Source organism: Acipenser ruthenus, chromosome 16, assembly GCF_902713425.1.
Source record: "Acipenser ruthenus chromosome 16, fAciRut3.2 maternal haplotype, whole genome shotgun sequence".
NCBI classification, from domain to species: Eukaryota; Metazoa; Chordata; class Actinopteri; order Acipenseriformes; family Acipenseridae; genus Acipenser; species Acipenser ruthenus.
In genome coordinates this window covers 33,299,446-33,313,536 of record NC_081204.1, presented here as the reverse complement: position 1 = coordinate 33,313,536, position 14,091 = coordinate 33,299,446, and the positions used below count along the sequence as shown (strand labels likewise).

The window sequence follows — 14,091 nt, the reverse complement described above, 5'->3', positions numbered from 1 at the left end:
GTGTACTGCAGAACAAAAACAACACAAATGTGTAAGAATGTTAGTTGTACAATTGGCATCAATACCTTTAAAAAATGCTATATGACTGAAATCCTTGGTTTTGGAGGGACAAAAAACTGAAATGCATTTGATCTTTTTCTTTTGCAGCTGAACATTTGCCAAAAGCTGCACATTGTTAGTAGACAATGTATACGCTCTCTATTTTGCCAGACAAGTATTTCATAGCGTAATACTCTATGTTCTGTTTTTCTCAGATAACTCCCAACACAATGAAGTACGACCATCTGTTTTTTCTTGGAAAAAGCTCTGCATGGAATTGCAGGAGTTGCCTTGTGTGGTGCTGTGTGTAAGAAGGCACGCTTGCAGTTAGTTGTATTATTTAAAATGTTGCATGGTTACCTGAAGTTATGCTAACCAGAAGCTTTGGAAAAGCAGGTACGCCTGCATGGAACAAGCCACGGGGTACACAATGCCTCACCACAAAAAGAAAGGGGTTCCCAAAAGGGAAACTACTGAAGCTTATTAACATCATCATTACCAACTGATATGCATAAATGGGCTGCAACAGTGCCCACAGACTGATCAAAAGCAACATTGTTAGCAACAGTTAAAGATTAAGAATAAGAAAGCTAACCTGAAAGGGAAACTGTTTACAGACATAGGGTTACCATATGACTCAATGGACACCAGGACAGCTTGGGACAGTTCGGGCATCTCAACTCACACACCAATGTATTCTGGTAAATGTAGTCCTGCTGTGAAAGGTACTTGAAGCAGGTAAGATGTACCAGAATGCATTGTGATGTGACTTGAAAAGCCTGAACTGTCCCAAACTGTCCTCGTGTACATGCAGTGATATGGTATCCGTATACAGACATATTAGTTCACTGAGACCAGACTGTGAACTTTGCACTAAAACTGCAAAGCGGATGTCTCTATGAAACGGTAGATGAAAGAAGATCAAAGTTCTTGCAGGGGCTTGCTGGGTGCAGAATTTCCAGATTATAAGAAACAACGGTGTACTAGATTAAAAAAAAAAGGTTCAACTTTCTTATCTCCATGAGGATAAGAAAAGCTTTAAAATGGAAATAACATGTCTGTTGCACAGGAGACAGCCAGAATATACTCAAAAAGAGAATCATTATACAAAACTGCAGTGAAGTTTAACACACAAAATCTGCGGCATTAGCGAGTGACTGTTTCTGTGGCAGGAATTCAGAGACTAGTTTACTTGCTATTTGCTGACAGTGTAATGGTGCATTATTCCAAAGAAAATGTTTTAATGCAGCAAAACAGAAATGTGAATACATACCAGACCTCATTGTGTGTTACTATGGATCCTTCTCGTGTTTGCAGGTTGCTGTTTTGACCTGTCACAGGACAACAACATCTGCTTGGCCCACATTCAAAAGATGATAACAATGGGTTGATTCCCATAATAACGCTTTCGGTAAAAGATGTGTCTGAAAAACAGAAGATTGTGCAGTTCAAGGTAAATTCAATAATTAAGCTTGTTGAAGTAATTATGATAACAACGGGCTAGATTCTCAAAGCCATTTACTCTAAACCATCATTAGCACATTTTTTTTAATTGTAATTTTTTATGGAAAACACAAATTAAACGTCTGAAACTAATAAGTAACGGCTTAATACTTAATTCAAGCCCCTGAATTAAAAGTCTTACTTGTTCATTTCTGGTTTTGTTAACTTTATTGGGTGTATTTCTACTTTCTGAAAAAAAAAATGTGCTGATGTGGAATTGGAATAAATAGCTTTGAGAATTACATGGTAAATCACATGGAGCAAAACAATAAAATAAATACAGACCTTTTATTTCAGAGTAAGTAGCCTAACTTTATCCATTTGAAGACTTCTGTCCCTAGATATATTCTGCTAGAAATGTATTCTGCTTCTAGAAAAGGCAATTCGGAGTAATTTTATGGGAGTAAGAGAAATAAAATCCCTCAGACAATTCACAAAACTAGCACAGTATACGTGTGATTTCACTTAGTCTCTAGTGCCTCCTTCTGGATGAAAATCACTCTGCTAACCTAAGCGATATGATTTACTGACTCATCCCACAGTATTTCTCGATGCATTGTAACCCGAGCAAAATCAGAAATCAGCGTGCAGTGACAAACAGGTAATGACCGAATACATTTATATATGTTAGGGGAGCAATGTTACATTGTTAGTATTTGTATCCAAGTTGTGCATTGTGTTTAATAATATCTACCATAAATAAAATACCGTTTAATACTATAGTTATTTTACTCTTGTGTGCAATTTTCTTGACTATAACGTTCAAAGTTTGTTGGAAAGAACCAGTCTGTGTGTGACGGTCATTATCGGAATAAGGGGAAGTTTAGTTTTTTAAGATGTCTTTCTTTAGTACATAACTTACAGATCCCAGAATAGTATTGTTTGTTGTTTTCTAAAAGTTAAGTAAATGTATGATAAGCGACAAATCTAATTGCTCCTGCCATAATTAGTGAAAACATCACCTATGACAAATGTCAAAATTAACGCTGAAACATATTTTAACTGGTTGATTATGGAATTTAGGCAGACTTTATGATCTGTTTTCGAAAAAAATATCTTTCTTACTTTATGTGGCACATTAGACATTAGAAAAGCATTGGAAGTATTTTCTCAAAGCATGTGTTGGGATGCTGTACACAGGCCGGGGCAAGTCGGGGCATGCACCGCACCGCAGGATTAGTGCGAATGGTGGTATATTAATAGATATTCACGGGTTTAAAATACAACACTAAACGATGAACACTGAGCAAATGAACGAATGAATGAAAGCACAGCACTGGTTTTATTGCAAAACACAGGAGCTGGTCTTCAAAAGTGAAATTAGTCGTGGGGGGTGTGGTTGTGTTACAAAATATGATGATTACTCACTGGTCTGTGTTTGTTCTTGTTTTCCTTCAAGCGTAATGGTCATTGTAGACTCTGCATCCGTTCAGTATTGAATGTAATTAAACACAAACCCTGAAATGTATCATACAGATTATACTCTATTTACTTTTTTTTATACTGTAACGAAGTACTCTAACGCGTAACCGACAATTGCTTTTTCTTTTTTTTCTTTTTTTTTTTTTAGGTGAATATTTAATTTGTACAGTATATAGTTTCAAATAAATAGCATAAATTAAATAGCGTAATGTACATACTTTCAAGAATGTAATAGTGCCACTCAAGGACTGTGTTACTGTAATACAGTATGTGTCAGAAGGGTGTACAAAATATTTAAAGAATAGCCTAAGGTTGGTCTAATTTATTTCCTTATCCTGTATAAATCCAGTTTAAAAAAAAAAAAGTTTTCCACTAAAGTAACAATTACTCAATAAATGTGTTTTAAACTTAGTTTGAGGACATCCTGATGTTTGCTGAGATGAGAAAGTATGGTTCGATTATTTCAGCTTTTCTTTATCTTTTAAAGGTATGCCTGAAACGAGTATTCATATTTACAGCCTCAGTATAACATTCAGAATAGTATGTATTGCAGCTCTCTCTCAATCTCTCTCTCTCGCCCTATGGTATTAATTTTTCTCATGTATTTGTTTATATGGTGCAAATTGATTGAACTAATCATTGTTGTTAAATTCATATTAATTATATATTAAACCCCCCCCCCCCAAAAAAACCTTTGTGTTTCCAGAACCCCCTGAAACTCCCTGTACATTTTCTTGACCATTACTTAGCTAACAAGTCCCTTTTCCTTGCAACTGCTCCGAAAAAGTGTGCACGTCATCAACATGTATGTTACTTCACATTATTAAACAAAGTGATGTCAGTTTAACCTTAGATCAAATCACTTAAATATATATAGCATATTTTAAGCCCTTCAATTACCAGACTAAATTGTCAATCGACTAGCTAGTTACTTATTTGTCCCTCAATAAACAATGCGCCGAAGTTCACCTCCTCCTCCCCAACCTCCATCTGCTTTTTTTGTGGCTTCGTCTAATTTATGAGAAAAGGCACAAGGAAAGGCGAGGCTAAAGAACGTAGTGTAAAATGTGCATATTGTAGTAGTGTTGTATCGTCTGTTATAATAAACAATCTATCGCATGAGTTTGCAGATTGAATCACTGTTTCTGCTTGGTTTAAAGCTCCCTGGAGATCTGGCTAACACTATGGACTGTTTAGAAAATGAGTTCTACAGTAACAGGGGCAACTGCACTCCATGCAAGCAGTGCCCACCTGGCCTGGAGCTCTCACAGGTGAGTCTGTAGAACTGCCCTGATTGTCAGGTGTAATATTTATACATAATAACAACAAATTACCAACTGCTCATCAGTGCTCATCCGGCTCCTAGTAGCTGGTTGATCTCCAAACGTTGTCAAGTCAGGTCTTAAAGGATACCAGTGATTCCACAATAACAGCAATGTCAACAAGAAGTTGGGATAAGGGTGTCGAAATTAATAATAATAATAATAATAATAATAATAATAATAATAATAATAATAATGAGCTGAATGGACCTCCTATGAGAGTAATCCTGGAGCTGGGGCACACATGTACACTCGGCACCAGCAGCACTGCTAGCTGGGATGTGTGGATCACTTTGCTCAGAAGGAGATCAAAGTCAAGAGATGAAATACATGTCTTGTGTCACAGGAAAAGGACAGAGCACAGTTCCTGACAACCTGTCCTTTCCCTTCCCTGCAGGAGTGTGGTTTTGGGAGTGGAGGCGATGCGCACTGTGTGAGCTGCAGCCCCTGCTGCTATAAGGATGAGTGGGGACACCGGGGCTGTAAGCGCTGCCAGTCCTGCAAGCTCATTTACAGACTGCAGATATCCAACTGCACAGCCGAGAGGAACGCTGTGTGTGGAGAATGCCTGCCAGGGTGAGGGTGTGCAGGGATAAGGATCTGCTACTTTGAAATTAGCCTACAGATTTACAGAAAGAACACGTCGCAATAACCCCCAAAATCTAATAACTTTTGTGTACTCAGTAACTTCACACCAAGATTTTATATTAAAATATCAAGGTATATTATATAATAATTCCAAGTTATGTTGAGAATCGGCATGTTAACATTCTGTGATTTGTTAAACGTTCTGTTCTGGATTCTTACCAGGCTTTTGTTTGAAGTTACAAAACAGTGGGTGTGACTCGAAACGAGTAATATTAATATCAGGTATTATCATTTTGATTTAGATTTTTTTCTTTCTTTTTGCTTATTTTCAGGTTTTACAGTAAAGCGAGGATTGGTGGACAGCAGGATGTGCAATGCATCCCCTGTACTGGTCAGACTCCACCCAGCGAACTTCAATGTAAGAACAGATTAGATATATAAATTGTTCGCCAACTCCAAGATGTAGACTGTTCTTATTCCCCTCAGTAATATCTGCCCCATTGCAATGTTGTTTGCTTGCTTTCCAGGCAGTACACGAGTTCAGATCATGAAGGTTTCGGGTTCAGCAGCACCCCCTCCTGACACGGCCGTAGCTGCTGTTGTTTGCAGTGCACTTGTTACCGTGGCGATTGTTGTGATGATTCTGTCATTTCTGTACTGTAGATGCACCTCCGTTGGGAGCTGTGTTCAAGGTATGTCTAAAAAAAACATCACCAGTAACTTGTTTTTAATTAAAAAGGAACACTTATATCTTATTCAGTTGCACATCCGACAGCAACCTGAAAAAGGATGCGTTGATAAAGGAGAAAGCGGGAGGTAATAGGCCTTCATTAGTCCTTTCTGATTTGTTTGTTTGCTTTTGGAAGCGTTTCTGAGGTCCTGTAATGCTGATTGGAGTGAGCGCGGTGAAGCTGTTGCTACTGATGAACCCAGAGAGACTGTGATGCAGAATGCAGCTGGGGAGCTCAGCCCTGGGGCCAAGGACACACTGGAGCCCACAGGTGGGTCATCTGACTAGACAGGGGCAAACCTGGCAGCTTAAGATAGGGAGTCTGCTGTGTATATTGAATTCATTACGTATTGCCTACAGATTGCCTAACAGATCTGCATGTAAGTGTTTAATATTCTTAATACTAGTTTGCTTTGAATCTGTGAAACCCCTTATAGGCCAGCCTGTGGACGACTCCCCTGCCAGTTTGAGGTCCTGCATGGAGGCGTGTGCATTCCCAGGGAACCCTGCCAAGACCGTAGAGCCCAAGCCCCAGTGTGTGAGCAGCTTATCAGAAACCCAGCCGCTGATCAGAGACTCCACCTGCAGCACCTGCTCGTCGGGGAGCTCCTCCAGCTCCAGGAACAGTGCCGAGCACTCCCCAGAGCAGCCCCAAGAGGCAGCATCACTCAATGGGTACTGTGCATTGGAGCAGGATGGGAGAAGACGGCATGCTCCTGTGGAGTGTACTGAGTTAGACTTCCAGGGCTGTGCTGCTCGTTCTGAAGAAACCAGGGCTGGAGACACAGCAGGACAAGCCCAGCCAGAGGCCCCTTCCGGTGGCAGCCTGCCGGAGAAGGAAATCAGGGGACCCCCTGCCAACATTTCCCAAACCACTACCAGCTGCATGAGAGGTGAGGAGGAAATCCTCCGCTACAGCTGTGCAAGCGCTTGCCACATCCCGCAGAACTGCACCAGCATGGTAAGCGTGTATTAGGTCTTCAATAACGAGTGAGGTTTGTCTGACCGTAAAGGTTTGGATATATTTATTATTTGTTTTTCAGACTCACCAAGTCGTACACTTTTTTTGCAGGCTTTTGATGTTCAGAACATGGTGAGAAAGAGTTGCACAATCACACAAGGTTAGTAAAAGTCACGTTTAATTCAGTATGTTACTAACATGCTTATTACGAATTTGTATTGGAATGTTGTTGGGGCTATAGTAAGTTCACCTGATTAGTACAGTTGTACAATGGTCAGAATACTATGATTCTTTACAAAGTGGTTAATATAAGCACAGTTTTATACCCTCTGAAACATGTACTGCAGTCTAGTACTGTATATGTAGCTCTGTGTTTTTTACTAAGTGCCAGACTTCTCAGAACAGATAATACAATATAAACATGTAGAAGAGAGAAGTGCTGTTGTCAGAACAGTGCCCGTTTCTAGTGCTCTTCTGAGATTTGAACCTTTGATTAACTTCATGAACCTATTTTCCGCTCTGGCCTGAGGTGCCCGAAACCTTTACCATCTCAGCTTAGTAATTTAGTTGAATCCGACAATGCCTTGCTGTTATGAAAACTCTCGGGAAAGCAAAGACAAACACTATGCCAAGAGAACAAACAGCATACTTGTCTGTCCGGGAAACCTTATTTACAGCGAGACGAACCCTGCGCTTTGAACTGCAGATGTTCCTCCAATGTCATTATGATATGTGGAGCTCGCTTTCATCAGGCACGTTGCTGTCTTTCTTTTTTTTACTTGTATTTTATGCATCTGGTGGCTGGACCTGTGTTTTTAGATACTGTTTGTTTTGCTCAGTGTGAAGATCTTGTGCTGGATTCGACTGGCTAAAAACGAAACAATTAGCCAAGTACAGAGTCAGCAGAGAGATTAAGGAGATTTGTCATGAAAATACACATATACCGTATTCCTTCAACTTTAAGACACCCTCGAATTTAAGATGCAGCCAAAATTTCCCACCCTTAATTTAAGGAAAAAATAAAACATCAAATAAAGATGCATTTACAAAGATACAACCTCAGTTATGTATATAAGAGCCATTTATACAAAGTAATACTCCATTGTTTACAATGACATGCTACAAACCCGTCTATTATTCATATTGGTAAGTATATTGTATACTGGTACATTAACATGCCTGTAACAACAATTAATCTCTCCTAGTCATCATCCTCTCCCAGACAATGACTCCCGCTACTTTGAAAATGGCTGCTTGTATGTCATGGATGATTCGAGATCAGGCAGTACCGTTTTAGTTTCGTCTTTTCTCGGGCAGTCACGTCTTTTGTTGGCGATTTTAATACATGCATCTCTATAATCGAATTTAAAAACTCAAAGGAATACGGTACTTGGCTTCTGTTCCCACTGTGCTTAGGGACAGGCTGTTAGATTTTGTGTTATTCATGCTTTCAAGTGATATGCATGTTACTCACACATACTTTTTTACAAAGTGTTACAGTTTACTGAACATATCAGTTTGTCCTTGCCTTATCCAGGACTTCACTTGGGGCGTCTCCCTCCGGTGCTGGTCGAGTCCCTGTCTCTGAAGCTGGACCCATCGTTCCCGGGTGTAAAGAACTACAGGCAGCTGGGTCTGGAGCTGGGGGTGCCAGCGGAGGTGATGGACAGCGTCATCGGGTTTGAGCATGTGTTTAGCTACCTGTCCTCCAGCACACTGACCACAGTGCCCGACCTGGTGCACGCCTTCCATCGCCTGCAGAGGTTCGACGCCTTGTTCCTGCTCTGCGAGTACTCCACTCAGATCCAACACAATGTGTGTGCGCATTAGCCGACCAGAAAGCAAACCCAGGATGCACTTTCACTGAAGTACTGTCAAACCAAACCCTGCAATAGTTTTTTTTTTTCTTTCATTAACAAGAAATAAGCCGTTGTTTAGTGCTGGGAATCCAGATTTAAGAGAAATTATGCATTAGCATACTACTGCCAAACAAAGCACTTTGGGTCTGGTTTTGCAAGGCTAGTTTAATTTAATTATTAATTATTTATTTCTTAGCAGACGCCCTTATCCAGGGCGACTTACAATTGTTACAAGAGATCACATTATTTTTACATACAATTACCCATTATACAGTTGAGTTTTTACTGGAGCAATATAGGTAAAGTACCTTGCTCAAGGGTACAGCAGCTGTGTCCCTCACCAGGAATTGAACCCACCACCCTCCAGTCAAGAGTCCAGAGCTCTCACCACAACTCCACACTGCTGCCTCAAGGTTACTTTAGGGGTAAGACCAGTTATATCGCACTATACTTATATCAAGTATTTTATTATTTTTTTTGTTAACATTTTCATCATCTTTTGAGCTGATATTCCGTGTTCAATCTTTGCATCAGTTTTCAATCCGTAAAAATACTAAAAAGCTATGATGATGCTTCTGTTACAGATATCACTGATTCCTGCTGGCAGGCTTAGGTAATACCATAGAATCCTTGTAACTGCTTGTTGAAACAGAACTGATCCTCTCGTACATTGAGGGTTCCAGTTAGTGGACAGTCCCCAGCAGTTTCTCGTAACCGGCTTTGCAAAACCAGGCTGTGTCTTACAAGCTTCAGTTTCCTGTCCCAGTCGGATCATTGCCACCAAGAAAGGTGTTGATAGTATTGAGGTCTTCAGACCTAGCAGCTCAGGAACATTTATACTAAGAGGCGCAACATTTTGGCAAATCTCCTCCAAGTGCCACCCCCAACACAAATACCTTTAGTGTAAACTCTTAGTCCTTGCTGCTGAGTCAGCGCTACTTCTTTGCTCCCTATTCCTGTAGGGATAAACTGATGAGATAATTTGGTGTTACTGGAGGCTCACCCGGAAGCTCTCTGGTTTCTCTGAAGGGTGTTAACTGTACAGTATTTCAAGTGCTCTCCAGCTGGATCAGTCCTCAACGCCGCAGGCAGCTCTCTCTGCTGCTGGCTCACACTTCGCATCACACTTCATCACGACCTGTAAAAGGCCAGGGAGGTTTGTCCATTTAAGTATAATGGCCTGTCAATGTCTTGCCTGTCCTTGTATACGCGTGCTGCTTTTGAAACTGCATTAAATACTCACAGGACAGTTTGACTGATGTAAATGTTGAATCATTAGAATAGGGGGTGTTTAGATAAGGGAATAAGCAGACCTCTTGTAAATGACATCTTTTTTTAAAATAGAATTAGAATGAATTGTGTATTTAATGGAAGTTATGTTTATTTTGTGTCATTTGACCTTCAATTTTCAAAGTTTAATTGAAGGGATTTACAGCCTCACTTAGTGTAAAGCTACTGTCAAGTTCCAGCACAGAACTGACTCCATTTCAAGCAGTTTGAGGTGAATTAGTTGCAGGGTACAGCTAAGACTTGACAGAAGAACCTCAAAAGGATGCAGATCACTTCACAGAACTTGAATTTCATCCCGACTACTTTGTGGTGAATTTAAAACATTTGCATTTAATACGATGAATTTTGTATGAGCCAAAAAACCCTAAATCCAAAAGCAGACATGCAATTCAACCAGGGTATTGGTTTAGTTGAGGTCAATCAGTATGTACAGCTGCCTGGTAAGTAAAGGGGACAGTATTAGACTGATCAATTAGCCCTTTTATTTAGTATTAAGGGACGCTGAGAGCTTTCTTTTCATCAGGTGTACATGGTGTACATTTCAATTTCTTTTGCTAAAAAATCTAATTGTTATTTTGCTTGGCAAAGCAAACCATACAGAATAATTTCTCTGCTGTTACATTGTATGGCCCTCAATTGGATTCATCAATAAGTAACTGATAAAAAGTGTATTTCTTGTGCCAAGTCTTTAATGAATGGTATGTAAAGGATTTTTGCTATACTTTTTTGTACCATTTTTTTTACACTACTACTGAATACTTATTTTTAGACAGTTGCAGCTGCAAAAAAGGGTAAGATTATTGCTATTGTCTTTAAAGTTTTCTTTAGATTTACATTAAAGGTTTTTCTCTTTTTTTTGGTATGTTTGTTTGTATGGGATTTTACATGTGAAACAGCTGTAGTTTTCTTTTCAGTCATTACTGTGTAATATTGACTTTTTGTATTTTTATAAATGTGTTGCTGCATTGTAATGCTCTTGTAAAGCATGTTAAAATGCTGGATGATTGTGTATGTTTTAATAAATAAAAGTCCAGTGCTGTGTTTCTGGGTCTACACTCACACAGCATGTGGCTTTACAAAGAACAAAAATAAACCAGGCCTGGTCACGGAACTGTTTAAACAGGAATCTCCACTAGATGGCGCTGTAGCAAGCAAAAAATATCAGGCAAAGCAAAAATAAGAGGCTATTAAAAGAGCAAGGTAAACAACAGTTCACCCAAACAGATGCTTCTCTCCAATAAGTACAGTGTATTTATTCCTGCTAGTGTATGAAAGACTCAAGTTGTCCATTCATGTTGGTTGACAGTTTAAAGGTATGGTGTGCTATTAAAATCTTACAAAAGTGTACCGCAGTAGAGAACGGTAAAATCCTTGTGAAATGTTGTCAAGCCTATAGTTACAGCATGGTTAAGCACCTGAGCGATCAGACTCATGTTTTTCACTCAACACATTCAAACAGAATCTTGCAGGATATCTACATGTAGCTTTGATCTGAAAATAAATCATTTTAAATGGTCAGTTTAAAAGAAGGATATTTGTTTCTTCCTTCTAAAAGAAACCAATTCTTTGCTTGTGAAATAAGATGCATTGCTGTGCAGTATCTACAGAACAATGATGTCTGTGCATACTAAAAGGTTCAGACTCAGATTTAGGTTGCTGAAAGACTCAGGAGGCTCTGTCCTGGTGGGAATGACTTTGTCTTTTCAGTCTTTTACATTCAGTACCATTCAATTCCATTTCCTCCCTGACAGCAATTCACACAACACTGTACTCTCGTACGCTTGTGGGCCAGTTTTGAGTATGCTTCCACAAGTGTGAAAACCAAATTACACTTTGATTTGATACAAAATAAAATAAATAAAACACAGCTGGTTTTGATCAAATACTGTCAGATGATAAGAAAAAGAACTATAATCTGACAGATTATTAACAGGCAATACTGTAGATTCTCACTTTTCGAAAGTATGTGTTATGTTGTAAATGACCTCAATTTGGGATCCTGTTTTTAGATCAATCGGCTGGAACCCTTTCCAAATCACAGAACATTGAAAAAAAAGGGTGAGGATAAGTATTAAACAGATTACACAACCTAATAACTTTAACTCACCAGTAACCCTTCTTTGAGACTCAAGCTTTGTGCAGTAAATCAATACTAAACAAATGTGTTTATAGAGATAAAAGACTCTTGATTGTTATTTTTGACAGAGTAGGCAGAAACTGTGTATGCTCATTACACACCCTTTCTACAGTACTGTCACAGTAGTTGCTGTCAACCTGATGCCAAAGAGCTGTTTAAATTGCAATGTGAACCTCTTTTTCAGCTTGGTTTTCCACCTCCGTGAACAATGAATTGCTCTACCCATCAAACTCATCAGCTCACACAGTGGAAAGCACACCTGTTGAATATGTTATGACATTAGACACTTCGCTATTCATGATTAACATGTAAATCAACCTGATAGATGATAGAATTGCACTGAATGAATTGTAACCTGCTGTGAAAAAGAGTCAGGACCCAGGACATACCCACCATACAGCAACGTAAAATATGTGCTTTGTGATAAATGCGTTTTTCTAGCAATTACCTTGTAGAGACCTAGTAAAGTCTACAGCTGTGGCCAAACGTTTTGTATTACCTAGAATTTTAGGATTGGGACATCATAAAAAAAAAGAAAAGAAAACAGAATCATTGACAGGATGTTTTAATTTTATTTCAGGTGTATGAACTTCAGGATGCAAGATACATTTAATCAAAAACAGAATGGTAATCAAGAACAACCCACAGCTGATTCGAGCTTCGGGGTCATTATATGAAATTCGAGCACAATTAAAATTGACCTATAATAAGACGTGGCTGTTGTAATCATTGTGCAGGGCCGTGAGTGTGTCGCTGGGCAGAGCTTCTTCAGCATGCGATACCCACGCCATGCCCGTGACTCATACCCAGTGCACATTTGTAGGGAAATCAGGATACAATGCAATCTTATAAAAAGAAAAGGGAACTAAAGTCAATAAAGTAAATAATGATTTAGACTTCTTCAGCCCCGAAGTTAATCATTAAAACCATTGCCAATGCCAGAGAAACCAACAACAGGGATAGTTTCATAAATATCAAACTTCATTTGTCAAAACAGACTTCAGATAACACCTGAGGTAATGGTTTGTGAATGGGTCCCACTGCTTCCGGGTAGTTTTCGATGAAGGAGCAGTCTTCTCTGTCTAATGAATATGCATTTTAGGTGACTTTTTATCACAGTCTATGGTCATATCTTTTCACTGCCATGACTCAGACACCTCCATAGCAACTAGACTGCTGCAGTTCTTAAGGACATCAAATTCGGTGTCAGATTAGCTGCTTACAAGAAATAAATGTGTGCTATGTTAGATTTAATGTATATTCAAATGCAATCCTGTTAGTGTGCAAATCTTTCCCAGCGCTGACCGAATCTCATTGGGATGCAACAGGCGGTGTTAAAAAATCTGTAAAAAGCACCAACCGAAGTTTTGTTGTTTTTGTTTTTCAGTAAATTGTCAGTATCCTCTACTTTTTTATTGTTTTTTAACAGATACATTAATAAGCAAGCTCTGAAATATATTTTGATCATTTTGGGAATCATGTAAACAGATGCAAGAACATTTGTGTACTTGTTTAAACCCACATTTGATCAGAGGGAGGAAACTGACAATTTGGATGACCAGATCCAACATGCCAGCGAATCTGAAACCCTGTTTGGTGCACCTCATTGCAAAAATAGTGAGCCAATTAAGAGAAAAACTACCCTTCACACTGGCACATATATGCACCTAAATCTAGTTTTCATTCAAGTTCCACCTTGTATTCTGTGCTCCCCGCATTCAGTTGTTTACTTTAAACACTATATTTTGTGTCTGTGTGTGACTGGTTAAGAATCATGTTTTACTCCGCTGAGAATGTTTACAACAAATGTACTAAACATCTAAATTTAAATCACCTGCATCACAATTAAACCAAACAGCCTCGATAAATTGCATACAAATGTCCTTTAAATACCTACAGTGTCCTTTTGTTTTGCACTCACTCCATGCAGGATAGTATTAATTGAACACCCCTAAGCCTTGCTCAGCAGAGGTGCAAGCTAATCCCCTGCTCCCAAAGGAAAGTCGGGCACATCCTTGGTACCACAGCACCAGTTATACAATCATCTCCTTGCGGGAGAGTGACTCGTGTGTGCTTTTCTCAGGTATTGGTCACCTTCAGGATTTCAGAAGCAGCTTCAATAATGCAGAGATGCTTTTTTCATCAGTGAAGACAATTAGGAGAGATCAGTCGGTAAATTGCAGTTCGTGTCTTTTCATAAATCCCCGAAGGAATCAGAGAGGACCAAGGTGTATTGCAAT

General features: G+C 39.2%; 1 protein-coding gene across 2 annotated transcripts; it reads left to right on the top strand.

The window, feature by feature from the left end:
* Positions 1 to 2,041: 2,041 nt before the first annotated feature.
* Positions 2,042 to 11,704, top strand: LOC117411848 (tumor necrosis factor receptor superfamily member 27-like). 2 transcript variants are annotated; one of them, XM_034019644.3, is made up of 9 exons: positions 2,042 to 2,143; positions 4,125 to 4,235; positions 4,684 to 4,862; positions 5,207 to 5,292; positions 5,402 to 5,566; positions 5,741 to 5,875; positions 6,042 to 6,565; positions 6,677 to 6,725; positions 8,103 to 11,704. In XM_034019644.3, the coding sequence occupies exons 2-9, from the start codon at positions 4,149 to 4,151 to the stop codon at positions 8,393 to 8,395; spliced, it is 1,518 nt and encodes a 505-aa protein (XP_033875535.3). In that variant the 5' UTR covers positions 2,042 to 2,143; positions 4,125 to 4,148; the 3' UTR covers positions 8,396 to 11,704. The 2 variants fall into 2 exon arrangements, with proteins under 2 accessions (XP_033875535.3, XP_058845504.1); XM_058989521.1 differs by lacking the exon at positions 4,684 to 4,862.
* The last annotated feature ends 2,387 nt before the right edge of the window (positions 11,705 to 14,091 follow it).

Excerpts from the sequence above, each read along its gene's own strand:
- LOC117411848 (XM_034019644.3), top strand. The coding sequence starts at position 4,149 with ATGGACTGTTTAGAAAATGAGTTCTACAGTAACAGGGGCAACTGCACT. Across the intron at positions 4,863-5,206 it reads TGTGGAGAATGCCTGCCAGG|GTTTTACAGTAAAGCGAGGA; the intron begins GTGAGGGTGTGC and ends GCTTATTTTCAG. Across the intron at positions 5,293-5,401 it reads TCCACCCAGCGAACTTCAAT|GCAGTACACGAGTTCAGATC; the intron begins GTAAGAACAGAT and ends CTTGCTTTCCAG.